This window comes from Clinocottus analis, unplaced genomic scaffold (assembly GCF_023055335.1).
Source record: "Clinocottus analis isolate CAN_PGR_092001 unplaced genomic scaffold, fCliAna1.0.p SCAF_2, whole genome shotgun sequence".
In the NCBI taxonomy this organism is placed as follows: domain Eukaryota; kingdom Metazoa; phylum Chordata; class Actinopteri; order Perciformes; family Cottidae; genus Clinocottus; species Clinocottus analis.
This window is the reverse complement of record NW_027175931.1, coordinates 17,112,500-17,138,892: the sequence shown is the minus strand read 5'-3', so window position 1 is coordinate 17,138,892 and position 26,393 is coordinate 17,112,500. Positions and strand designations below refer to the sequence as shown.

Sequence of the window (26,393 nt, the reverse complement as noted above, 5' to 3'; positions counted from 1 at the left end):
TTTTTCCCCCCCGAGTCTTTTGTTTTTGAAGGTCCCTGCACCCAATATTATAATATTCTTAAATCAACCTCAAGATCTCCAGCAAGAGGTGAAAATAGCTATCGAGGCCCTAACTTCTTGTGTAATTATATATTTATTATTGACCGATAAAAGCTAAAGATTGTCTCACTATCACATCAGTTAAGTCTTAATTAAACGATTAACTGCTGCAGAAGCTCAGTCAAGTTCCTCTTAGTTTCATAAACGATGATGCTGATTATTTTTTCAATTAATTGATTATTCCTTTGAGCTCAAAAATGTCCAAAAATAGTTTTAAAAAAAAGGGCCTATGACAGTTTCCCCACAGTGTGAGGTGAAGTTTTAGTCCTTAAGATATTCTACTTACAATGATACACAACAGAGACGCAGCAAATCCTCACACACCCAGAGACGCTTTGGAAAAGTCTTGAAACAATTACCGGACAACTTTCTAATTGTTTCAGGACTTCTGTCACCAGTGTCATGGTCTGACATGTCAGCAGCCTTACTGACACTACACATCTACATCTAAAAGGTCCCAGAGGAGCAGACTGTGATCAGTCCGTAAGAACCAGGAGACGACGAGTAGTTTGTGCTTGTAGAGCTGCAGAGCATGTGCCATCTTCAGAAGATATTATGAGTTAAGTTATGTGCGAGTGTGTGTTTGCACGTGCACGTCTGTTGTAAGTAAAAGTCGGAGGCTCCTTTCAGGACCGGAGACAGCAGGCTCTTTAATATTTCAGAGCAGTGATAAATAAGTCAGACAGACTGCAGAGAGATAAGGTGACTCTGCGGTAGGGGTGAGGAGAGTGGGGGAGGCAGAGGCAGAAGAAGAGAAGGGGGGATGGAGAGAGACGTATACGGTAATAGAGCAAAAGGTTATACAGGTCGTGAAGAACAGGAATGGGGTAAACTAAAAATACTTCTTATTCTATAAAAGGCAAAACAGCCTAAACAAGACACCTCTGGGTAAAATACTGACAGCAGGCTCACTATTAACATGTTACCCCACCAGTAACAGGCGTTTAGGTTTGAGCTGCATACCGTACTGTCTATTCAATAGTCAAATCAGATTTGTGTGTCCTTCACTGATCCTCACACATCTCCAGTTTCGATCCCTCGACAATACTGACCCGGACGCAGAATGACAGATTTTGATTTCCGAGGAAGAAAAAAAACGATCAGAAGGAGAAAGGAAAGAAGAGATAAGAGAGATAAGTAGGTGAGGCGGAAAGAAGGAGTGGATGAAGAGGTAGTAGAGTCGAGAAAGAGAGACATAATACTGCAGGGAAAAGGTCAATGGAGACAGAGAGCAAGTGTGAGAGAGAAGATGGAAAAAAAAGAAGAAAGCGCTGGAAAGTATGTCATGCTTTTTGGGGGGAGGACCTGCCCCATGGTGCCGTGGCCTTTGGTCTGACAGACTTATGATCAGAAGATGAAAAGACGTCCCGTGAGACTTCAAACACTACCTAACTCACAGCGCATTGTGCAGTTATGTCTGTCTGGAACAACTTAAGGCTACTGGTGAGGCGTTGCCCTTCAGCATCCATGTTTTATCCCTATCTCTTCTGGAAGAGATGACTTACTCCCTGCCTTTTCTCCACCTCTTAACAGCTTCCAGCCCTCTATCCCACCATCTTCATTTCTTCTGAAACCCGGTCGTATTTTCTTTTTGCAGACTGCTTCGTCAATCCCTCTCCTCTTCTCCCTCCCTCGGTCCTTCTCTCTCTCCTGACCTGAATGAGGGCACTTATCCATGCCATCGTTCTCCTGTCTTCTCGCCCTGAATGAAGCATCTCTCCTCCTGTGAACAGCTGGAAGAAGATCCACCAGCTCGCCGCTAAGCTCATTAAACCAACTCGGGAAGAAGGAAACACTTTTCACTCACGGGTAACACATGCACAGGTACTGAGTGTTTAGACGGATGCACGAGAGGAAAATATTGATGAATCCCAACGGGGAACGTAAGAGCTTCATTGGGGAAATAGCGAAATACAGACAAGAGGGAATGGGATGGAGAGAAAAAGAAAGTGACTCCATGGAGAGAACGTATAGTCCCAATCTCCCCAGTGGGATTAGTGTACATCTAATCTTCCCAGCTGTCTCTCCTTCTCCTTCGAGCCTCGGCTTAGAGACGCTCTCAGGAAGAGAGCAGGCATCCTAAGAGTCTTGAGCTGTTAGCATTAGCTCACATCAGCGTAAGCTTCCTCTGAACCGCGCTAATCAATTACCAGCTCTGCCTCCAAGCTTTCCATCCACCTGAACCATCACCAATGTGTGACCCTCAACACACACACACACACACACACACACACACACACACACGGTATTTATCACGCTGCATCAACACTTTACATTTTTATTTTTAAATTCACGGCCCACATAAGACAAATTTGGAAAGAATGCGCTTTACATAAATAAGACGTGAGGTTATGGCTGACCGCAGGTGTGTCTGACCTCTGTTTATCACTAATATTAAGCATAATAATCTGGCATTGATAGATGGGGAAAGCTCTATTAATTCTCCAAATTGATGCTTGATATTAAATATACAGATGGAATATAAAATGTGTATAAAAGTAATTAAACATACTTAAAAGTAATGGATATATATATTATAAAGTATGATTAAAATGGATATTGTCAGCCATGTATGTGCCGTATGTTAACCACTGGGATGAATTGAGATAAAGCACAATTATCAGTTCAAACTAGATTACTGAACAAACTTGTTCCATATCAGCAAACGCCTTGTGCCAATGAGTGTGAGAGCGGTTACATCACTGGGGTCAGAGCATGTGAACAACCCATTTTAGAGAGTCTGAATGAGGCCAACGATACCTCCGGAGGCCTCAAACATTAAGCTCTGGCAGCCAGCAGATAGCCAGGTCCCAGTCAGTAATAGGCAATGCGGGGTTTACACTCAGCTTGCTAGTTGTGGCCTTTAGCCGTCGTTGACATGGATCAGGATTAAAAACAAAAAAGGTTGTAGATATCCAGATTGGAATCAATTTAAAATTCGGAAGATTAAGTGTAGAAGATTACGTTTATTTATTGCAGTGATGAGCATGTGTGCCGCGTCTGCAATCTGTTTCTAAATGACTTTCAATCTGCTTCTTTATCCCTTTTGCCTGTTTTGTCTTTTTTAATTTTCTCTCCAACGTCATCGCTTTTCTCTTTGGAACCAAGAACTTTATCTAACCTTCAAACAGCAGATGGTTGAGCAGAAAGCCTCACCGGTGTCAGCTTGTGCCAACACCAGCCTTCCTCAAGAAGTAGCCGGAAAAAGAACCAGAGGAACCGCAGAGGAGAACAACAGGATGAAAGAGCTCGAAGAGTCATAACACGCAAAGGGCCATAATCAGCAGTACATGGCAGTGATCCAGCAAGACCCTGGTACACACACACACACTCAAACACACACACACACAGTCTGATGCTCTCTTATCCCATGAGCCTGGTTACAGTGTAAATTAAAGACAACCTGGTCCAGGGTTGGATCAGCGCAGCGTGTATTTTAAGGTTTGTAGCTCACAGTGAATAGAAAGCATGTGCAAATATCAAACACTCATGTCTGCATGCATTCCTCCTGTCTGGACGGATCGATGTCAGGACGTGTGCGGCGCATGTGTGAGTGCAGATCAGCTCCAGAACCGTTAACTCTTTGTCCACCAATCGGAAGATCTGCTGTTCAATTTCTCAACTCCTCAAGTCCACATGTCAACGTGTCCCCGGGTGAGATACTGAACCCCAAGACGCTGCTGAAGGCTTTGCCATTGGTGTGCAAGTGTGTGTGAATGATTAGATTACATCCTGGTGAGCTTGGTTGAAGCTTTGAGTAGCAAGGCGCTGTGTGTAAATGAATCACATTTAGCACGGGGAAGTAGAAGCATACATTCAGAGCAAGTCACCATAGAATCGTAAAAACATTCATTTTTTTAAACCGAGATGAACTTGAGATGTATCAACATGGTCTATGTCAGACTTGTGGACATGGAAGGTGATAAAAGACAAAACACAACCACAACCAGAGGGCCTGTTTCCATCCACCAGGATGTAGCTGACACTCAGCCGCCAGCAAGGCGCGAGGAACAGAACTGTGAGCATGACAAACGCCACGGCCCAGTCCCTGTGCGCACACAATCACACCAATGTCGCTAACTCTCAACAACTGTGACTTGCTACCTTTTCTCAGCCAACATTCTTCTCCCGCCGTCCTTCACTGCCAAGACAGCGAGCCGGCAAACTCCAATGGACTCAATCACAAGCGGACAAACAAACAGTTGTGGCGCTGGTGTACAGATTCAGGCTCCTACAGACCCGTTCAAATTATAGATGATTCTGACCAGGAGAAAACATGCATTAGAATAAGGATGCATTCTTATATTTCAACTATTTACATAACGGCCATGTACATGAAGAATGTCCCCTTTTCAAAACAAAGTGTAGATTAGACCGAGCAGCCCAGTCAAGTCCAGCCATGTGATTTGATTTAGATGTTAAAACCGCTAATCAGCTACAGACGAACAACACACGTAAGACTGAACAATTTGTCGGCGAGCATTATGCATTCAGAGCCGGAGTTGCAGCTTTGCAATGTTTAGAATTGGATTTTAAACCTACACTTCCAACACAAGCAGCATGTTTGGCAGCCTAATCGGGGACACATCACATGGGGTAGTGGACAGCGTGGGGTCTGGGGAGAAGCAGGTCGACATGGCCTCGGCCTTTTGGTGGCCCGTTCGTTCACTGCCAACCTCCAAAGAGAGAAAAAAAAATAGGTGAAAAGCAAAATCAGCGTGATGCGGGGGCGACGGTGGGGTATTTGACACCGGAACACAGCCGCTCCATTACCAAACCCACCTTCCAGCACCATGTCGGCTCTTTCATTGGGAGAGAAGAGCTGCAGGAGAACAAAGAAGCTAAAACAGCGTGAAGCTCCAACATCGCAAACAACTTCCCACACAAGACCTCCTCCCAGAACACTCAACTCTCACAGACATGTGATGTGTGTGAACAATGACCTTGTGGTTTCCTTCTGCTTAGAGGTGCGTGTATATTTAGTCAGAGGGGTTTTAGCAGATGTGTTGGACAGAGAGGGTGTTAAATTATGGAGCAGGCGCTGCCAGAAGGGAAGGACGGCACACTGAGGTGGAGGAAGGTTCTCTTATCTGGCGTCACAATCCCGTCACACAGACAAACCGCGATCACACCGTGAGTGCGTGTTATTCTGGAAAGTGGCAAATTTATAATCACTTAAGTAAATGTCTACTCAGTCGCTATCGCCAAAGCAGGTAAGACCAGGGTGAACGAGCCGATGGCCGTCTGATGGAAAAAGATTCACCGTCGTTTTCCCTCAAGTCTAAATTCTAAAATCAACCAGGACTGAAATATTAAAGATGGCCTCATAAACCTCCCAACGCTCTTGTCTCCAGCTGGGAGAAGGTGTTTTCACGCTAAAAACACACAGAGGCAAAATATCATTAAAATGAGTCGATGTCTGAGAGACTTTTATTTTATGGCACGGTTTGATTGGCGAAGAAGAGATTACAGATGTTACCTCCAGAGCCCGACATTTAGGTGGCTTCACAGCAACAGTTCCATTCATTTTTGGCGCGCGTCACTCTGTGACTAAACTAATCAGTCGCTTCCCGAGAGGTTCCTCGCTGCAGGGAAAACAAACCTCACCGCCTGGGACAAATTACCAAAAAGGTCAGCAGACTTTTCAGCAGAGTCCTCCAGCTCTGTGGTCTCTTCTCCGCTAGACTCGTATTTTCCAGCAGAACATGACCTCCTGTGTGCTTTCCAGTTCCTGCACCACTTGACATCAAGGAAGGCCTGAAAGGTTGAGCATCAGAGAGGGAACACAAGGACAACAGAAGTGATGAGCCATTTTGCTGATCGCCCAATGAGATTAATTCCTCTTTTTTAACTCTGTACAGTCGAAGTGCAGGAGTTCGGTCCTACTCGAGTGCACTTTGGTGTATTGAAGCCCTACTGCACCATTCTGCAGGCGGATGCCTGTCAAATTTGTTGTGGTTTATGGAAGGGAATAAGCTGAAACCTCATTAGCGGCGTGATTTGATGTCTTATAACCGATCTATGGGCCACGTGGGGGCAGCAGAAACGTCACCTATTGAGTCGATATGGCAAACTGTTGTCGGTTTAAACATCGCCAGAGAAGTGGCAGCGTTAGCCTTTATTAGAGACATCCTTGTGGCCACCTGATGAACTTCAGTCCTACAATCACCCTCCTTTTAGCTCGGTTTGGGTTTCCACCAGTACCTGAGGAAAATATCTGTCTCTTTAGGAGCTCAATGCACCCCGATGTTCACCAGTAGTTGGTGCAGGAAACTGCAGTCAGGTGACGAGTCTGTTGGGTCATCACTACCACAAAGCCCTTTCACATACAAGAAGTCACGTGATCCACTGTCAACAATTCTAAAACATATTTACTTAGTTTATTTCAAAATGAGTGCCCGATAAGTCTACTTCATGAACTTGCTCAGGGCAGCAATTAAAGACGTGATGTAAAACCGTGTGAGGCAGGTGCCTTGTCCCGATAAGCCTTTGGCATTTCAGTCTCTCACAGTGAAGTCGTCTTTCCCTGGAAGATCAGACAACACCGAGCGGCTGCTCTCATCTCCGTGTGAGTCCTCCGCGTCTATAAAGTGAAAAGCGGTGCACCTTCCTGTGCACACATAAATATTCATGCACTCACACACTCTGCTGTCCTTGGTCTTCACACACTCCCTCCTTTCGTTTGCTCTCTAATCCTGTAACGCCAACAGGCCAATTAGTCACATGCTGGCTCTTTCTTTCATCTCTCTAGAAAGAGAGAATTCTGGAGGAATTTAGACTGCTTAGTATCTAAACTACATAACCCAGCATGCTCCTGGAGTAAACACATGAGCACATTCAAATATCTGAAATCCAAACAGCTTCTGACTATAAAATGCCCTTCATTGTAGACTAGCTAAGAACTCAATTGCTCCCCGAAGTCTCGTCTTTTTTCCACTTCAAGAAATGAATAATGAAGTTGAAAATGAAATGCCATTTAGCTTTAACATGAAGCGAAGGTGAACAAAAGGACAAGCTCAGAGCTGAATGAAGACAAAGAGCAGCACTAAAAATGCTCATTGTCTCTGTGGTTTTAGTGTTTTCTCCAACTTCTTCACCCTGCACTTTACAACCACCTCCTACACAGTTAGAGACTATATATCCATCACAGCCCACTCACAAAGACACGCCGCAGATTGAAACTACACGAAAGAGTGAGTCGTGATGGAAAAAATACAATCAACAGAATTAAAGCTAATAGGATGGCAAAACAGACCGAGAGAAGCAGCCCACACACTCAAATGAAACAGCTGTGTTGTGAATGTCTTCTCTGTACTCTCCAGGAACAGTTCAGGTCATTTTGCGGCGCCTTAAACCACAACCTGCCAGTGAGGAGCAGACTGTACATGCTGTGTGGACAGGAATGGTGCACGTTGCTGTGGTATGGGAGCGAGAGAGCCCAGGGTTATCGCTTTCATGCAGGTTATTCCCATGAGACAATTTAAAATCAATCTCCATTTCACAGATAAATCCTTTCTCTGAGCCGTCATCTAAACCCGTAACGACGCCTCCGATGGATGTGTTCACATTAAACACTGAATCTCACCACAGGGAAAAGTTGGGTTGGTGTGTGCGAGTGGTGTGTACAGACGTAGCATGACATTTCCACAGGGTATTTAGCATTGACTGAAGATTTACCCGGTAATAAACTGACTGGCATCCTTAACTTTCCATCCGACACGCTGGAGACACAGGATTCAAACATCACCTGCTACAATGCTGCACATGCAGACGGACTCTGAGGTGCAGATTTACATTTTGAGAGGATCATGGATGCCTATCGCTGTCTTGAAGAGAGAGAAAGAAGATCGATACCAGTCTCATGCTTGCATGCTAAGTATGCAGTTAAGAGCCAGGTGGAGATTATTTTATCATATTCTGACAGTTTAAAGATAGCCCACCTGTCAAAAGTGAAAAAATACACTAATGGTTGTATCTGGTTAGTTTATTCAGAAAACACAGCTTCAGCTCCATAATGATGCCCAGACATGAGACTGATGCCAATCTTCTAATCTATTTCTTGGCAAGGAATCATATAAGCTTATTTCCAAGAGCATCTTACTAAATCTAAAACTGCACATACAATCTATCATTAAAGATGTATTACCAGTGATATAGATCTCCCCTATCTACATCTATTTCAAAAGGGTGTGATTGCTTTACCAGTCAGTACTAATGATGGTGATTACCTGCTGACATTCAGCTTGTGAAAGCGCCATTTATAGCCTGCATTTAAATATGAAGTGAATATATTGTGGCCGGCTCGTCAGGGAAACAACTGGCAATTTGAAAACGTCACGTCGAGCTTTCGGAAATTGCCGCAAGCATGTTCACCATTTCATTGACAAAACCACACATTGAGAGAATAATCAGATTAAGCAATAGAACGAAAATGAGTTAGTTCAAAGCCTCATTGCATTTGGATCCACCACCTCTTCCCTTGATGTTCACGTGGAATCTCTCAATACTTCACGCACTCCTCAGAGGAAAATGACATGCATGTCCATGACTGGCTTTGGACACAGTTCTAGAGACCTGTTTATGTTGCAACCTTGGATGTCAGATAGACGTCGACACAAGTCCGACATTTCTTTAATGACTGTGTATATTCTTTGGATGAGTGTGTGCGTGTGTGAAAGGAAGTGGCAGCGGCTGACACCTCACTAATTAGCCAGCTGAGGCAGCCGGTGTTCCTGGTGTTGCTTTGGGCCCTCGCAGCATCCCTCTGCTGTACGCAATGCCCCCTGGCTAATAAATAAATAAATATGGAGTCGCTAAAGAGAGGAAGTTGTTTCTGAAGGCTGCTGTCTGGCGCCCATTTCACACACTTCAAAAGAGGGCGTGGGAATGAAAACAGACCAAATTGTTGCCCACGGACATGCAGCGATAAAACAGCTCTTCTCCTACATGCGATTCTGAACCTTCTCTTCTTGCTCTTACTCTCCCCATAGATGCTCTCCCACTCGTTTTCCTGTCAGATATACAAGCATACATCTCCTATCCACCATATTTTTCTTCTAGTCTCTTAACCGTGCGCATGCTAGCTGTAGCAGCGCTCACTGGTCTTTAAAAGGGAACTCCACAGAGAGAAGCAGCACCAGGGGAGAAGAAAAGGCAGCAGGGAAAAACAAACCAATGACCACTTTTGGTCAAAAGCTGCAGCAGTCAGCAACGTGGCTATCCTCTATATGCCTTTGCCTTTTCCTTTTTTTAAAAGCATGTTATTGTTCAGCCTCAATCCAGCCATAGCGGTCAAACAGAAGAAAGTCGCTTCAGCTCTACAAACAGCATGGAGCTCCTCTGCAAACCAGAACAGGCTGATCAAAAGATGTGTCATGTTTAATATACCATCTGAAGTATGGAGAAGAGATGAGAAGACAAGAGACAGCTCTGCTGCATAAATACTGTCCTGAGAAACAATGCAGGGTTCAAGCATGCCTTGCTTCAGGATAAATCAGTGTTTTTATGTCATCTCAAATGCTCTTTGTTCCTTCAACCGGCATTTTTCACTTCTTGGAGGGCCTCGTGCCGGCCTTGTTAGGTTGTTTGGTCACATTCATGTTAAAAAAACATGAGATCATTTATCAGATTCTTTTGACAAAAGCAAATATGTTTCATACGCATGTTTATTGGGGGTTGACAGCTTTTCTTTGCTCACAATGAGCTCAGCTGTACATGTGCCTCTTCCTCCTTCCAGCTATGATCATGTTACACTATGGGGCCTGTGCTATCTTTCTCCTAAAATGTTGTTTTGGACACACGAAAATTGAAAGAGATGATATTTTGGGCTTGATTTTAAGCTGTCAATAGACAAGATGCAGTTGCCTTGCTTTTTAACAGATTAAGTGTGGGTGAATGCGTGTGCAGCAGGGATGGAGCAAGGCATTATGGGATCCTATGCACAGTTCAGGACAGGCTTCTGCTCCAATTATCCACGAATGTCCAAGGCTGAGTTGCCAATTGCATAAATGAACTGAAAACTTGAATATGCACCACCGACACACAATATTCACTCAGGGACCAGAGTGGCTTCACTCCACTTTGAGGCTGCGTCTTGTGCCAAATGAAGACAGTGTTGTGCTTATGTTGCATATTCCAGAACTCATTTGTGTTTCATCAAATATCCACCTAGGAACTCTGCTGGCCATGTCCAGCAGAGAAACATGTATACATTGTTTAAACAGATCAAAACATGTGTTGTGTTTAATGTACAAGCTGGAGTACAGAGGAGAAGATAAGAGACAGCTCACATTATGCCAACATTTATGTCCCACTGATTAATATGCAGCCCTGAGGGTTCCTGCGAAACAATGGGGATTCAATGCTCTGATTTCATCGTTAAGCAGTGTTTTTATGGAGAGTTACCATCAGGTGCCCAACAGCTCCTTTTTGCTTTTGACCTGGCAACTTTATCACAACTACCCACAGACTCACACACAAACTTTCCCTCCAAAAAGTAACAACTTGGTCAAAACAAGCAGTGTAATTCAACTTTAAGACACTTTCATGTGCATTTTATATCATTTTAAATATTCGATTAAGCCATTTATCAATATAATAGTCTTTTTTTTTTAAATGCTGCCCTAAACATACTTTCATCTAAACAATTTTGGGCTCGCTCCACTTTCTCTGTTTTGTGGATTTGATACTTTTTTTGACAGTTAACTAGACCAGCTTGAATAAATCTAAAACACTGATAAGTAGCCACTTGAGAGTCTTCAGGCATCTTCGCCCTGAGACAGTCTGGGGCCTCTCTCTCTGGGTACCCACACACGTGTATTGTGTTGGAAAGACAGAGTGGGAGAGTAATGTGGACAGAGGACACGCGCAGACAGACAAAGACGACATGTTGCCTCTCCCCCCCGTTAGTACTCACCTCTCCTCCGTGGCCATCAAAAATCCCAAATATAGACGGGTGACTCTTGTTGACGAGGTCGGTGAGCACCTCGAACCGGTCCTCCATGTGGTCTCGCCGGCCTTGGATGGAGTACACGGCCACGTTGTTGCTCTTGAACTCCCAGGTCTTGGAGAACTCCGCGTCCAGGACGTCAAGCCCGCCGAACCGCTCGTTCTGCATCATCTCCGCCACTTTCCCCTTGACCATCTTGACCGCGTCTCGGCTGGACTTGACGATGGTCTTCACCTCGTCCGTGTGGAAGAAGTAACTCCACAGAGCCAGGCTGATGCACAGCAGGAACAGGGTCTCCGGTCTGAGCAGAAAATAACGCATGATCCGACCTAAAAGAGACAGCAGGGTCATCGTATCCTCTATCATTTATTTACATGCAGGAAATCTCGGCAGGTTGTGTGTCGCTCGCCCCCGCCAATGATCTCAGTCCATCGTCGTCGGTGTGAGCGGTTTGGTGGCGGTGAAACATTTAACCGAGAGACACGCACGCAGATCACACTGACTCTTCAATGCGTGTGTACCGAGGCGGGAGGTCCCGATGCCAGCGTACGTACACACACCGATGGGACCACGGCGATGCTGCGGCTGGTTCCCCTCTTGCATGCAGCCCCGCAGCGAGCCTCCGCCGGCTGCCCGTTGGCCACCTGACGCGGTCAGAGACCACCGGCTCTCGCTGCTCCTCCACCCGGACACGAGTCGCCAGTCGCCCGCGGAGATTTCAAAGTGTCTCGGTGAGAGCCACGGGCAGAGTCTCTTCCTTCCAGCGCCGCAAAGCTTCCCAGTCTTGAAGTCCCGGTCCGTGTGAGAACCCTCGCGTTCCCAGCTGCCACACTGGCTGCGACTCTTGGCTGCTGACGGACTAAACAACGGTGCTGCCTTCAGGGGCCCAAAGAACAGTCGGTGATCCAGAGGAGCCAGTGTCGTTAACCGCTATAGATCAAGTCTGAAAGATCAGTTTGGTATTTAAAACCTCACATAAGTACACAGAAATAAGTCTGGGTGACATATGGTTTGAATACATGATCAATCATATTATAATTGTGTTCCACTGCTCCACATTAGGCCACATTATTGTTATGTCTCCCAAAAACTTTGAATTATATTTCAGAATCAAAATGGTTTATTGCCATGTATGTTTGACATACAAGGAATTTGTCATAACGTTAGACAATAAACACAGTGGAAGAAAAAGGAACATATTACATTTACAATAAAATATACATTAAAAAAAATGAAGTGCACAGACAAACAGATAACTTTAAACAAGTGTAATGTAAGTGTAACGTAAAAGTGAAACGTGTAAGGCAATTAGTAACTTTATCTGCAGAGCCCCTTTTACATACAACATGTTTTGATTAAAGAGACGCTAGAGCAACATTTCAAAACAATAATTTTCCAAATACAATTGTAATACAAGTATATTCTATAAAGAACAAGCTTCCACTTGTTGAGTGACGACATAATTTTACTGAAATGTAATAAATGACCATGTTGAGGGCTTCCCTCCAACACAGCTCGCTGTTACGGTATGATTTCAGCTGGAGTTGTGGAAATAGAGTTCAAGTATCTGTGGTTTAATTTAATCAAAACGTTTTAAAATACACTGCACCTGAGTTATTGAACTGAAATTATCTAAATTCCCAAACTAAATTCAGTTCAGTTAGTTCTAAAAGAGCACTGAAAAGTCTTTTCCACCTTTTATTTATTTATTTTTTACCAAATTGCATAAAGCCGCATTCAAATTAAAATGCCTATGAAAAGACTGTCACATTTCACCATCTGATTTTCAATATGGCGTTCATGCATATGGCCATTAATACACGTGTCCCTACCACTGTGTCTCCTTATGATCGTTATAGGTTTATATATTTCCGACAGTACATGAATGCATCCAGAGAGCTGCCATGCAGGTGCGCTCAAAAACGGACAAGGTCCTTATTTTGCCATTATCCTTTTAAATATGCTAAATTAAATCTATATTAACTAACATGACTAGGGACTTAAAGTGGTTCTTTACTATGATCCTTGAAGAAATGCATTGCGTCATAAAAAGTCTTAAGTTCCTCATTATTTAAGATAGTTTTGCTTACATAATACACACTATTTTGTGGTTTCAAATAAATCTAACGACACACAATTACTTTATCTGTTATGAATAGGTAAGGGATTAATAGGGGCCAGCAGCAAACTGCTAACTGTTGCCCTCTGCCCACTTACACAAAAATGCTTCTCCTAGCACAGAAGAGGAGTTTTATTGGATTTGGAGGAATACTTTGGGGGTTATCTAAGAAGGCATGAAGAAGGAGAAATATTCACTAAACAATTGTGTCATTGATCTCTTAAGAACATTTGTGAATATACACATTTCAGTAAATAGTAAACATGTATTCCTCCTCTAATCTTGCATTTGTCCCAAAACATTGATGGATCTGGCTTAATTTAAATGGATCTCACTCAGGTGTAATATGAAGACTATAGATCCTAAAGTGTAGTTCCTTTGTTTTATTCGTGTTATAATATCAAAACTCGTTGAGCCACATCATCAAAGTATGTAGCTTCAATTTTAACACCAAAGTCTCAAAGGAAGTTAGAGTGTAGTATTGTGTCACTATTTAGAGTCATTAATTAATATTTGTTCCAATGAGGAGGCTGCACCTCTATAATGAGACAGTTTGAGGACGGATATTTCATGGTTTAGAGTGAAATAAATGTAATTCAGGTTTTGTTTATGAATGTATAGGCCATCGTCTCTGTGTTCGGATTTGTGAGGGGTCAAGAAACGATCAAACACTGAGAACAGTATCTCTCTTTAATTAAACAAAACGTCCCAAAGAAAATATACTTAATTCAGTCATATAAAAGTTAAGCTCTTCTAACTCTTGTTGTTAAAATGATTTGCAAATATACAGCGTGTTTAATTGAAAATAAACTACATGCACATATGTAATCTAATCTTACACCTATTTCTTTTCTTCTGTCTAAGTTAAGGTTAAATGGTTTAATATTGTATACATTTCTCAAACATATTTAAGTTTTTTTATTCACTTTGCTGGCTGAGATAGTCATGTCATAACCAAATACATGTTTCAAGACCTATCTCTATTATGTTGCAACAGGGAAATGTTGTTTCTTATTGAGATATAACATAGTGTATTTTCTCTGTTTTTTTTTTATTCTGTTGTTTTTTCTTGTTTTAAATAATTAGTACAATAGGTTATGAAAACCTTGTGTCCTAGTCTATACTTTTATTCTTGCGTTGAATTTGGAACAGCTTTATTTAAATTGTAGCTCGGTGATGTGGCTTGGTTGATTGAATAATAAACAAATGATGCACATATTTTATTTAGACTTTTATTCACTTTTGAAAATGTTTTTGAAGGAAATGTAGTCAGGCAAAGCAAAGACAGCCCCGGGGTCCTTTTGTGGCGCATGACGTCGCCGATCCTTCCTTGCTCGTCGGTGGGGAAAACGTGGGGGACTTTTACTTCTCGGTGTGTTGTGGATTTACCATCGAAATAACTTCAGTACGTTGTGTCATCACTCGCTTGTGCTAGCTGTAATTGTGCAATACGTTTAGTTGACATTGTGTGCTTGTTTCTTCACTAATATATTTCAAAATCACTCGTAAAATCGAGCAATTTAGCTTTCATTGCTAACTGTCTGATATCCAATGGAGACGATCAGTTAGCAGCGTGCTAACATAGCCTGACTTCCCTTTATAATTATCTTGCAAGCAGTCTTTATTTAGCTGTTTATTTGTTTCTGCATGTGAACAACAAAGCCATACTAGTATGTCATGTACTTGCTGTTACAATATTGTTATTAGTTTATACTCAATGATTGCTACCAGCTAACGTTGCATGTTCCCTCGCCTGCTGCTAAATCTGTCACGTTTCTGTCCTCAGATATCATTAAGTTCCTCGGACCTGGCAAGTTGACGAAAATGGAGTACATACAAGCTCCTGCCACAGTCAGCGAGGCGAGAATGTAAGTAAACAAATAGTAATCCGTCTATTGTCAATTTGTCAGACATAAATTGTCCTGACATAAACTTTCTCCAGTCTGACCCTTTGACATGCCATAGAAGAAACGCATCTGTAACCGGTAACACTGCTCTTTACTTTAAGTCTGCAAGTAGGTGAATAATTATCAATTATTATTGTGTACTGAGCTTGACTGGATCATTAGTCATTCATTATAGTAATTAGTATTAGGATTACACATGACACCCTTGTATTTCTGTTGAAATTACAGATTTTTGGTAAATGATGAACAGTTGCTGCACACTAGTGCGATCACAAAGCATGTTATCTTTTCATTTTTGAGCCAATGTTTCCAGAGTTTTATCTTAAGCTCTGTTCACGCTGCTTTTTCAGAGTAACCTGTTGGGTTTAATGTCATTTTGACAAATCCATAAACATCTAAATGGGCATTTCTATCATTCATGATCTCATGTACATTTTACATACACATATACAAAACACAGTAAAGAAAACTAAACTATGCTTAGAGAAATATTCAACAGTTACTACATGTATGCGGTGTAAAATGACATGTCTATGTATTCCCTGACAGCCTGTGCTGTACCTGCGGCGTCACCATTGCTCCCAACCCAGCCAACATGTGTGTGGCCTGCCTACGTACTCAGGTGGATATCTCAGAGGGGATCCCCAAGCAAGTCACAGTGAGCTTCTGCAAGCAGTGTGAAAGGTTTGTTTCATGCTTCCTATCGTTTAACAGAAATAAATACAGCAAGCAATTTATTTTATGCAAACATTTTCAGGTACAGTTCTTTTATGTTGTGAAAGTTGAGGCTTGAATGTGCACATGTTTTCCTCTTTTGCGCAGGTACTTGCAGCCTCCAGCTACCTGGATGAAATGTGCCCTGGAGTCCAGGGAGCTGCTGGCCCTTTGCCTGAAAAAAATAAAGAGCTCTATGACCAGAGTAAGTGTGATTCTTACTAAACTTCACAAAACACACACATGTAAATGAACACTGCAGGTAGATAGTCGAGTCCCTTTTCTATCTTGATACTGAGCTTACTTATTTGATCATTGTATTAAATTAATTGTAATTAGTTTACACACATGCCGTGGACTAATTTAATCAGAGCCTCTTAAAAAGATAATGCTGCCTTATACAATATGAGAAATTATGACCTCAAAAGTTCAAACTAAAAATAAACATTACAATCTTCACGTTATAGTATTTTTTACTACATTACATTATGATAATATTGTGTCCTCATGTGCCTGACTTCATGATTAGGGATGGGTATCATTTGTGTTTTTTTTCCCTATACCGATGCTAAAATTTTACTTTTAAAACGATACACCTGGACCGATGGAAGGAAAAAAAAAGCACCAAACGACGATTGACGGCTTAAAGAAAGGCTTTTTTTTATCGCCAAGGCAATTTTTCTTTAAATTTAACAATATATTAACTTTTTAATCCCACACTATAGACCGTTTACCTTTTTGGCATTTTCTCCGTTAAAAGGTCAATGACTAGCTAGCTACAGTATCTATACAAACGATGGACTATCGTTACCTGCTGCCAGGACCCAGGCATCATCAGAGCAGTGTTAAAAAAAGTATTTTAATTGGCTCAGGCAACAAAAGGAAGCACTGAAACCTTCGTTGCGTTTCGGTCCGCAAGGTATCGAAAGTATAGGAACAAGTACCATATTTGCACTTGATGGATTCAACAGCACCTCTCTGCTCACAGGTGCGTCTCATTGATGCTGGCTTCCTGTGGACAGAGCCTCACTCCAAAAGGATTAAACTGAAAGTGACCATTCAGAAAGAGGTAAGAGGACAGTGTGGGAGAGCGACATTCAAACTAACTGATTAAAACTGACCTGAGACAGGCAACATGTTCTTCATCAAAAGGTTATCTGGGCCTTTTCAGGTGGTAATTAGCCACAAGCGCTGTTGGAATTGAGTGTGAGTGGATGTGTTTTTGACTGAGGGATGTCTGTGTGTTGGAGAGAAGTGATTTTCGCCAGTTCCTGCTATCTCATCTCACTGACCTTTACTGAGAACCTGAGTCCTGCGCCTTTCAATGCTGACTCTTGTTTGGGCCGTCGTAGGCTTTGGATGATACTCTCAAGTCCCACTGTCGGCTGTATCGAAGTAGCCCAGAAATGACTTAATGTGCAGTTTTTCGTTGCTGTTTGACAAACCTTTAGAGCAGTTGTAACCTTTTGCTGTCCTCGCCTCTTCAGGTGATGAACGGCGCGATCCTCCAGCAGGTGTTTGTGGTCGAGTTTGTCGTCCAGTACCAAATGTGTGACGACTGCCACCGTGTGGAAGCCAAGGACTTCTGGAAGGCTGTGGTCCAAGTTAGGCAGAAGGTAGTGTAATGACATTTAATCTAATGTATCTGCTATTGTATTGTACCTTAACTCTACTAACATGGAATCATTTCTTGATTAGTTGAAACATTAAACCAGTAATATTGGGTCAATGGGTATGTACTCTTTGCAAGTTTACAAAAGGTCTTGAGAAACTGCTCAGGGCTAGAAACATGCAAACGCTTCTGCACCCTTTAATGATGACCTGCCTTTCTCTCCCATGAGAATGTTTGTTCATTTTGGTTCCTTTATTTCACAGTACTCTGTTTACTCGTTCTTTTTGCAATCCTGTTATTTGGTTTTAATTTGGCAATTACCTTTTTATAGCTCAAGCTGTGTCTGTATGTTTTTATGTAAACTTGTTATTTAGCAGGAATTTCAACATTAAATCCTAGGGTTGTAGTTTCTTTCATCACAATTGTAAGGAGGTAAACTTAGCGTCTATACAAAGACCAGGTACTTAGGAGATGATGACTCATTTTGTTTACTTGGAAGTTAAAACCTTTGTTGTTACTTAACTACATTAAAATAAGTTGCGCAGCTTCCCTTGCTGATGATATAACATGACTACTTGGTCCTGTTGGTTTACCGGCAGTGCTTTGCTCCAGGAAGTCTTCCTAACTACACTTTTTTGTGGAACTAGAAATATCAATACTGCCCATGGCCCTAAAGCTTTTAACGTGAGGGTTTTTCTGAAAAGTCTAAATTGGCGGTGATGCCGTCAATGTTGAAATAGTTGCGTTGTGTTGCTGGACAGATCTGTATGATGATGATGAAAAATCTATTTATTCTTTACAGACCGTTCATAAAAAGACCTTCTACTATCTAGAGCAGCTGATCCTCAAGCACAAACTGCACCAGAATTCCCTCAATATCAAAGAAGTCAATGGTAAGTCAAGGACAGGATTGTATACTTTTTTTATTTTTTCATGTATGACATATCATTAATAAAGGGAGGGCTTGTGATATTCTCTATATTCTCAAACCAAATTACACTGAGAAGTTGAAAACTTGTCTCTGTGCAACTAATGTGAGGTCGAACCAAGCAGAACATAATAATGTGTTATGTGTTGCATGTTAATTACCTCGTACCAGACAGCCAGCCATGCATGCATATCACTGACGCCAATCAGCCCATACAGCTCTCCTGGTGTGAGCCTCACAGGAAGACATGTGTTGTGCATCTAATCAGCGTGCTTTAATCAAAACAGGCATGCCATGCTGTACCAGCAAATGTTTATACCCTATTTAGTGATGCTAACTGCTACAACACACACACACACACACACACACACACACACACACTCAGGCACACATGCATTGAGTGCTCAGCAGCAGCTCTCTGTGCTCTCAGACGTGACTGTAAAGTGGTTTAATTTACATCCACTTCATATCTCTGTAGGACTTTAATAGCTGTAAGACGGTTTCAACATGTGGCTGGCATATTTTCCCCCATGGCCATCTGTTGTTTGCATGAATGAAGTGTTCTGCGACGACGATGACCTGTGATGTGCGCCTGTGATGAATTTATCGCTGGAGGTGTTTGATGGCATGTCTCTTCTCTCTCAGATGGGATTGATTTCTACTATTCCACCAAGCAACACGCTCAGAAGATGGTTGACTTCCTGCAGTGCACCGTGCCCTGCAGGTGAGGAACGTCTGAATCTCTGCCTATGAAAACATTATCTTTGAGTCTCCGTACTGAAACACGATTATTTAAATCCTTATCACTAGAGGATTCAACCTGATTTTGACTGCATGCTTTCAATCTTCGCCCAACAATGCAGACATTTATGAGCTAATGTCACAGAAATGATTTGCTACTAGGCGTTCATCAAAATGTTGGTGAAGGGAATGAATGTCCTGATAAAGGAGCTCTGTTAAGGAACAGAATGTTTGCTTTGCTATTATTTTTATCTGGGTGCCTAAAATTTTCTAGAAAACCTCAATTATCACATAATCAGTCACATAGATTTTGTCTCGACCTTCCAACAGTTCAGGTAAGGTAGACCAGACGCTACACACACATATTCAGTTTGTGAGCATTGTATCTTACATTCATGTCCTGGGAACTCTGCTGTCTCTATATGTCTGATGGTAATAATCCTAATAAACACCTTATGTTCTGTTTTGAAGGTCAAAGACGTCCCTGCGCCTCATCTCTCACGACATCCATTCAAACACGTTCAACTACAAAAGCACCTTCTCTATGGAGATCGTACCTGTCTGCAAGGTACACAACAGAGTGGTTTATTTGTTGTAGGTTGATCCCTCATTGCAGCTGGGCCACGCCCGTATCTTTTGACTTTTTAAATTCTTGGCAGGTGACATTCAATAGTTCCTCATGTGGTTTTTCTCTTATCATGTAGCTTTTGTTCTGTGTTTATAATAGCGTTACATAAATCTTGGTGTGCTTTCATAGCGTGATTTAATGGTGGGGATCATACAGGGCATTTTCAATAAATGAAACCAGAAACAGAGCGAGCTTTGCTTGTTTTGCCACGTAATCAGATTATTGTTTGAACTTTGACTTCCAAGCCTCAGGCGGATACTTCTTCACAAAACCTGGAGAACTACAATTGTGAACTGAAGTTCAAAGTCTTTCTGCTTTTCCTGTGACCTCAGTCTGACCCCTGGCTGTCTGGTTTTGTCTGGTTTCCAGGACAATGTAGTGTGTCTTTCACCGCGGCTGGCGCAGAGCCTCGGGAACATGGGTCAGATCTGTGTGTGCGCCCGTGTCACCAGCACCATCCACCTCATCGACCCCAGCACCCTGCAGAGTGAGTATGATCTCCAGCTCCTTGTTTCCCGCTGCGGTTAAATATAGCTGCAGTCTGGTGCATCTGCTTGTGTTCAGCTGAGTTGTAGTTTACAATACTACAATATTATTCAGAAATGTGAGCTCGATGCAAAGATATCAGAAGTGCTCCCTGATTTTGCCCAACAGTTGCAAAGTGCACGCTCAGGAAAGAAGACGTTCTTATAAATCGCCATCTCCTTGCTCCAAGAACATTGATAAATTATTTAAAGCATCTGTCACTGGAACATCTCAAACATTGTCTGATTCCAGCTTCTGTTGAGTGGATTCAGTGCTTTTCTCTTAAATCATTGCGAGATGAACGTCTTTGTGTTTTAGGCAGCTCGGCATGTAAATAATCAGTTACTTCATCCTCAGATTAGACTACTCAGCGACTATCAATCACAGTTACTATAAGGCAGTGGTTCTCAAACTTTTTCTGTCACTCTCCACTTCGGAGGAAGCAACATGTTCGGGTCCCACCGCCCCAACAACATGGGAACAAAATGGTCCAACTTTTTGAGACTCCTCCATCCATAATTTTTTAATTAATAGATTAAAGAAAATTTAAATCCCTTTCAAGTAAACCAGATTGCTCCATCTGACAAAAACTAATAACATGTGCAATCACTTTGTTAAAACAATGCAAATAAAGTTATATGTGTGCAAAAAATAACTCATATTTGGCAAAAAAAAAAGATGACCATGAATGCCACACAAGAAGCACAAAGCTCCTTAATTATTAAAGATGGTAAAATGCAGAGAGTAATTCCTCCACTGTGGGATTAATAAAGGATTCTTTAAAAAAAAAAGAATCTGCATCTCCCCCGCATCCCACCTGTAATACTTCCACGTCCCACTAGAGGGTCGCGCCCCACAGTTTGAGAACCACTGCTATAAGGTAAAAACATCTTGGATCTTGAACATCTATGTTCCTCGCATTAACTTTAAAGTGAAAACTGTATTTGTAAAGGTTAATGTCTGTGAATGCATTCTTTGTTCAAACAGTTCACAATTCAGTCACATCCCAGATGTTTAGGCATTTCTGCTCGATAAAGGATTTCCGTTAAATGATTATCCAAGGAATTGCCCGATCATTTTCTGTTGACTGACCAGTTGTTTCAGCGGTAACTTTGACTTTCCATAACCACGAGTCTGTGTTGTAAGACGTGTCACTTTCATAATCACTGCCACACGTTTTGCATATTTCTGCACGTCTGTCTTTGTTGATCTCACTGAATCACCGCTGCAGTGATCTGCCGCCCACATGTTCATCACTGACATCAAACTCCAAAGCTTCCCTCGTCCTCGTGTTCATGCCTTTACAGCCCAGTGGGATCATTTGGAAGGATCCTTATCAATACGAGAATGCTGACAGTTAGCGGCGATGTGCTTCCTCCGTGTAATCGTGGACGTTGTGAAGGCTGAGACGCCCTCAACAGAATCCTGACACTAAGCGTCGCACACGTTTTTAATTACTCTTCAAAGAGCAATGCTATTTTGGTTGCAGAAAGTTTTTGAGCAGGCGGAATAGCCGAGACAGCCTGGAGGCAGAGCTCCGTCTGGCAGATTTGAGCTGTAAGCAATTAACTTGAGTATTAAAAATATTTGTGTTGCTGTTTGCCTGCTTCAGTTTACTTGCAATATAGATAGAAACACATCATCGTCTGGTTATGTGCAGATGGAAAAACATGCAGAATAATGATATTTTTAGGACCCAATGTGTTTGTTTTTTTTAGATAAAGAAACGTACTTAGGATGTGGTGAAGTTTAAGAAAAAGTCGAAAGCAACTGGCTTCTTCCTGTCCGAGGATGAAATGCATGAGATTAACTGTCAAGTAAAAATGTGATGGGGCTGTTTAATCTGTGCTCACATTTTGGTCTGAACTGTCAGTAATGAAATCAGGAATAATTTCACTCGTTAGCGTGTGGGGAGACTGCTCGTCCTGAAAGCAGCAGGTAGCCGGTTCCATCGCCGGTCTCCCCACAGTCTACATGTTGAAGTGTCCTTGAGCAAGACACTGAACCCCCAGCTGCTTCACAGAAGCTCTCTGCTCCTTCACCGCTAAGGATGGGTTAAATGCAGAGACCAACTTTCCCAATGGGGATTAATGAAGGATGAGGATTTCTTCTTGTTTTTCAGTTGCCGAGGTGGACGGCAACACATATTGGCGTAACCCCTTCAACAGTCTCTGCAACCGGCGGCAGCTGGAGGAGTTCATTGTTATGGACACCGACATCATCAGGAACCAGAAGCTGGGGGCCGGAGCCGGCATGAGGTCCACTAAGGTGTGTGTTGTTGCAGAACAGATTGCATTATGGGGGAACATTGCTTTTCTTTTGGAAGACAAATCAATAGCGAAGCGTTACATTATCCCTGAGTTTGTGTGTGTGTGTGGGGAGGAGAGGGGGGGGGGGGGGGGATTCAAGCCCAAACGACAGGAACACACAGGAGTGTTTGTTTGGATGGTGCAGGAGATGAGGCTCGCGGGGACACTGGTTGCTCTCTCTTCCCTCTGAATGTTGAATCTGTATCCATGCAGCTGTCTGAACAAACCGGAGGAAAAGAACAAGATGTCGTCTTGGTGGCTTGAAGCTACATTTATATTCCCCCCATGTGTGTTTGTGTGTGCTTGTTGCAGCACACCCTCGCTGAGGTGTGGGTCCAGAAAACATCGGAGATGGACACCAGTCAGCAGTATCACTGCCGGACATTCCTGGGCCATCTGCTCAACATCGGAGACCTGGTTCTGGGGTGAGTTTGAGCAGGTTGGCAGTAAAGACTGATCACATGATCGGAGCATTGCCATTTACGTCATATTTACCTCTCCCAATACAGATTTGACTTTGCCAATTCCAACCTCAATGATGAAAACCTGGAGAAGATGAACCCTCACCACATTCCTGATGTGGTAAGACTTAACTTGTGCGTGTGTGTGCGCGTGTGTGAACTCATGAAGAAGCTATTGTCGACTGAACACTGTCCTCTAGTGGCAACTTAAAGTACTCCCTGCAGATTTGATCACATCCGTGGAAAAATAACATCGCACAAGATAAGTTTGTTGTGTGATTTTAATTCGTGCAAACTGAATGTGGATCCTCGAAGGTCCTGATCAAGAAGAGCTACAACCGCAGCAGGAGGGTGAGGCGCAGGAACTGGAAACTGCAGGAGATGGGGGTCGACCGTGAGGACATGGGCACCGACGATGAGAGGTAGGAGAGAAACACTGAAGTAAATTAATTGAAGCTTCAGGAATGTTTCCTTGCAATCGCAGCCGATCACTCTCTTCAATACCTGCTAGAAGCTCCAACAATTTAAGCTTTCGATATGTTGATGTAAGATGTAAAATATCCCAAGAACCATCCTTAAATAAAGAATGCTTGGAGAAATTCTCATGAAATACTTTTACAAACATCCCTCGCACAGAAAATAATGATAAACTGAATGGTGACTAAAGATATTGCGTTTTTGTGGTGGGTTAGTGAACTGTTGGTAAATCTGAAAGTATGCTGTAACAAAATGATTGTGCATTGTTGTGCCACATTGTTTTTTTTCTGTAACTTGTTTCTCGGTCTTCAGACAATACCAGGACTTCCTGGAGGACTTGGAGGAGGATGAGGCTCTAAGGAAGAACGTCAACATCTACAGAGGTGAGCAGTACACTGCAGCAGCATCCTCACACACTTCTGTCTTCTTTTTCTTTAGATGTGGCTCAATGGCTGCTTCAGATGACAATAGCTCTAAAGCCACACACATTCATTACAGGCCATGTATTGGACAGTTAATGAAAGTTGATTTTGAATTTCAGATGCGTCAAAGCTCCCAGTGGAGAGCGACAATGAGGATGACGGAGCCCCAACTGTGTCCCTGGTGGAGATGCTGGAGGAGCTCACCCTCACGGACGCAACAGGAGGAGAGGGCGCCGACATGATGATGGATTAGCAGGTCGCCATCCCTCCTGTGTGACACTTACAGATGATCCGGCAAATACAGGTCCGCAGATGAGACCGTAATCCAACTACACACAGGACTGAGCTGACAGCGGCTTGAGGACGACTGCACCACTGGCGAATAGTTTTCCATACAGGAAACATCCGCAGCTCTTCCGACGCTGTGGGTTGTACTGGTGCCGCCTTGTAGCCCTCTTTGTCATTAACATTTTTAAGTGATTTGGAAATGGAGTGCTTCTATTTGTTCTCATGCACACTTTTCATTTGAAAAGACATTAGCCAGGTCCCTTATCCTTACTACATATGAATTATATGCAATCTTATTGTCATAGATATTATACAGTATGTATGACGTCAGACACCCAATTGCAATTTGGGAAAGCTGCTTCCAAATAAACTTAAGAAAGAAAACAAATATATGTTTGAATACTTCTTTTTGCGTTTTTTTTTTTTTTTACCAGCTACATGCAAATCCTTTGTGCAGAGAGGGGAAAAGTGTTTGCATCAACAGCACACTCAAAAAGCAATGCATACATCATTATTCTGTCACTTGAACACACTACACACGTGCAGAACTGGACAGTATTAAATTGTCAAGTTCTCTGCTGTGCAGATCCACTAGAGGGCGCTTTGGTTCACAACCAAAAGAGAAGAAATGCATTGAAGAGGTTGCGTCTGGTCATGGAGTCATGAAGCCACAGACATTATGCAAATATTCATCCAGCTTCACCACCTGTTCAGCCGGAGAGCGTGCGGTCTGCGCTCTGATTTGAGCCGCTTGAGATGCAAAGTGAAATCAAGGTGAGCCATGGCTTTTGTGTAAACATTTCTGTACTGCAAACTGTCAACAGTTAAACCAAAGTTACACAGACACACATCTGAACTTCACAGTGCTAGATTCAACTATTTTGGACACTTTTCAATTAGAAGTTTTCTCATAAGAAAGCTGTCAAACTAGGTAACGTTCCTTCATGGAAATAAGTCAAGAAATGGCTAAAACCTACAAATGATGTGCTGAATATAAATGGTCTGATATAGTGCAGTACGTAACATTAGTACCTGATATACATGCTCATGAAAGTTAAAAAATGTAATGCACTACATAAAAGTCTTAAAATAAAAATATGAGAAGCATTCTATAAAGTCTAATGAAAAGTAATTGTAAACATGATTCATTGTTTTCTTTTTGCATTCAGCATAATTTAAGGAATTAAAAGTGTTTTTCTGTGTACATCTAAGACGCCAAAGCAACGTGTGTGTCCCAGGTTGTGTTATCCCGTGTCTCATGTCTCAGATATAACTTGCAGAGGGAGGAGGAGGTGGCCCGGTCTTGTTTTTCACAAACCTGAGCTTGCTGTTAGCGGTAATCAGATCTACTTGGGAAAGTGAATGAAGTGAATCCCCTCTGGTGTGTGTGTTTGGACGAAGCCGGCTGCTTCTTTTTTCTGATTCCAGTTGACCCGATTTTCTCACCACCTTTTGCCGGTGCACAGACCGAGTCCTTGTTACCCGCATGCTTTGCCTCTGAGCCTCATTTCTTCTCTTCCAGAAGCATCTCGGTGTAAGAGGACCGCTGGAGCTTTGATGCTGGTTTACAGAGCACATGTATCGGAGCACTTCAGGATGATTCATGTACATATTTATACTAAACAGTATAAGTTATTCATGCAACATGTCTGGCATTTTAAACCAGTGCTCATCCTGACTAACGGGCCGTGTGTCCATAGGTAACCCGCACCACGGTGGCACTGCCTGTGTTTACACAACAGTAGTACATAGTGTGTTGTCAAGTGCAAGAATGGAGAGTGTCAGCAAACTTCACCTGATGGGAGATGAGATTTCATGACTCATTGCCCGAAAACTAAAGGGACAACTTCTCAGATTGTACGTGAAGTGCTTTTTCAGGATATTTTTGTTTTTTTTCCTTTTGTTGTTGTTTAATTTTGTATCTTCCACCAAAATGCAAAAACGCAGAGGCTAGCTGTATGAAGGCAAGAGAGCAGAACTTCATCCAAACACAGGCCTGCAAGATGCTGTCATCATGAAAGCTGTTCTAGATATCAATAGCTAAAGTAAATGCAGTAGGGCTGTTGGCGAATAGCTCCGCATCGTTTATTAAGTCAACTTAAAGACTGCAGCTGAATATTAAACTGAATGTCTTACGTTCAGTGTGCGATCATGTATTTGCTCAACATGGTGTGAAGCCTGATGTGGATTAAGTGCATACCAGTGTTGTGCTATC

General features: G+C 42.5%; 2 protein-coding genes across 3 annotated transcripts in view; one reads left to right on the top strand and one right to left on the bottom strand.

Moving 5' to 3' along the window:
* The window catches only part of ppm1lb (protein phosphatase, Mg2+/Mn2+ dependent, 1Lb), a 37,024-nt gene extending 25,159 nt beyond the window's left edge, over positions 1-11,865 (bottom strand). The window contains exon 1 of the mRNA XM_068585793.1: positions 11,015-11,865. Coding sequence (XP_068441894.1) covers positions 11,015-11,413 — 399 coding nt within the window. The 5' untranslated portion in view covers positions 11,414-11,865. The remainder of the gene's footprint in view (positions 1-11,014) is intronic.
* A 2,619-nt stretch (positions 11,866-14,484) lies between these two features.
* On the top strand, positions 14,485-24,566 carry nmd3 (NMD3 ribosome export adaptor). 2 transcript variants are annotated; one of them, XM_068584951.1, is made up of 16 exons: positions 14,485-14,571; positions 14,953-15,034; positions 15,623-15,757; positions 15,896-15,992; positions 16,776-16,856; positions 17,275-17,403; positions 18,202-18,292; positions 18,973-19,051; positions 19,540-19,636; positions 20,066-20,183; positions 22,344-22,489; positions 22,843-22,955; positions 23,040-23,112; positions 23,307-23,413; positions 23,781-23,851; positions 24,010-24,566. In XM_068584951.1, exons 2-16 carry the CDS (start codon positions 14,991-14,993, stop codon positions 24,141-24,143), a joined length of 1,515 nt encoding a protein of 504 aa, XP_068441052.1. In that variant the 5' UTR covers positions 14,485-14,571; positions 14,953-14,990; the 3' UTR covers positions 24,144-24,566. The 2 variants fall into 2 exon arrangements, with proteins under 2 accessions (XP_068441052.1, XP_068441053.1); XM_068584952.1 differs by having other exon boundaries at positions 14,498-14,538.
* The last annotated feature ends 1,827 nt before the right edge of the window (positions 24,567-26,393 follow it).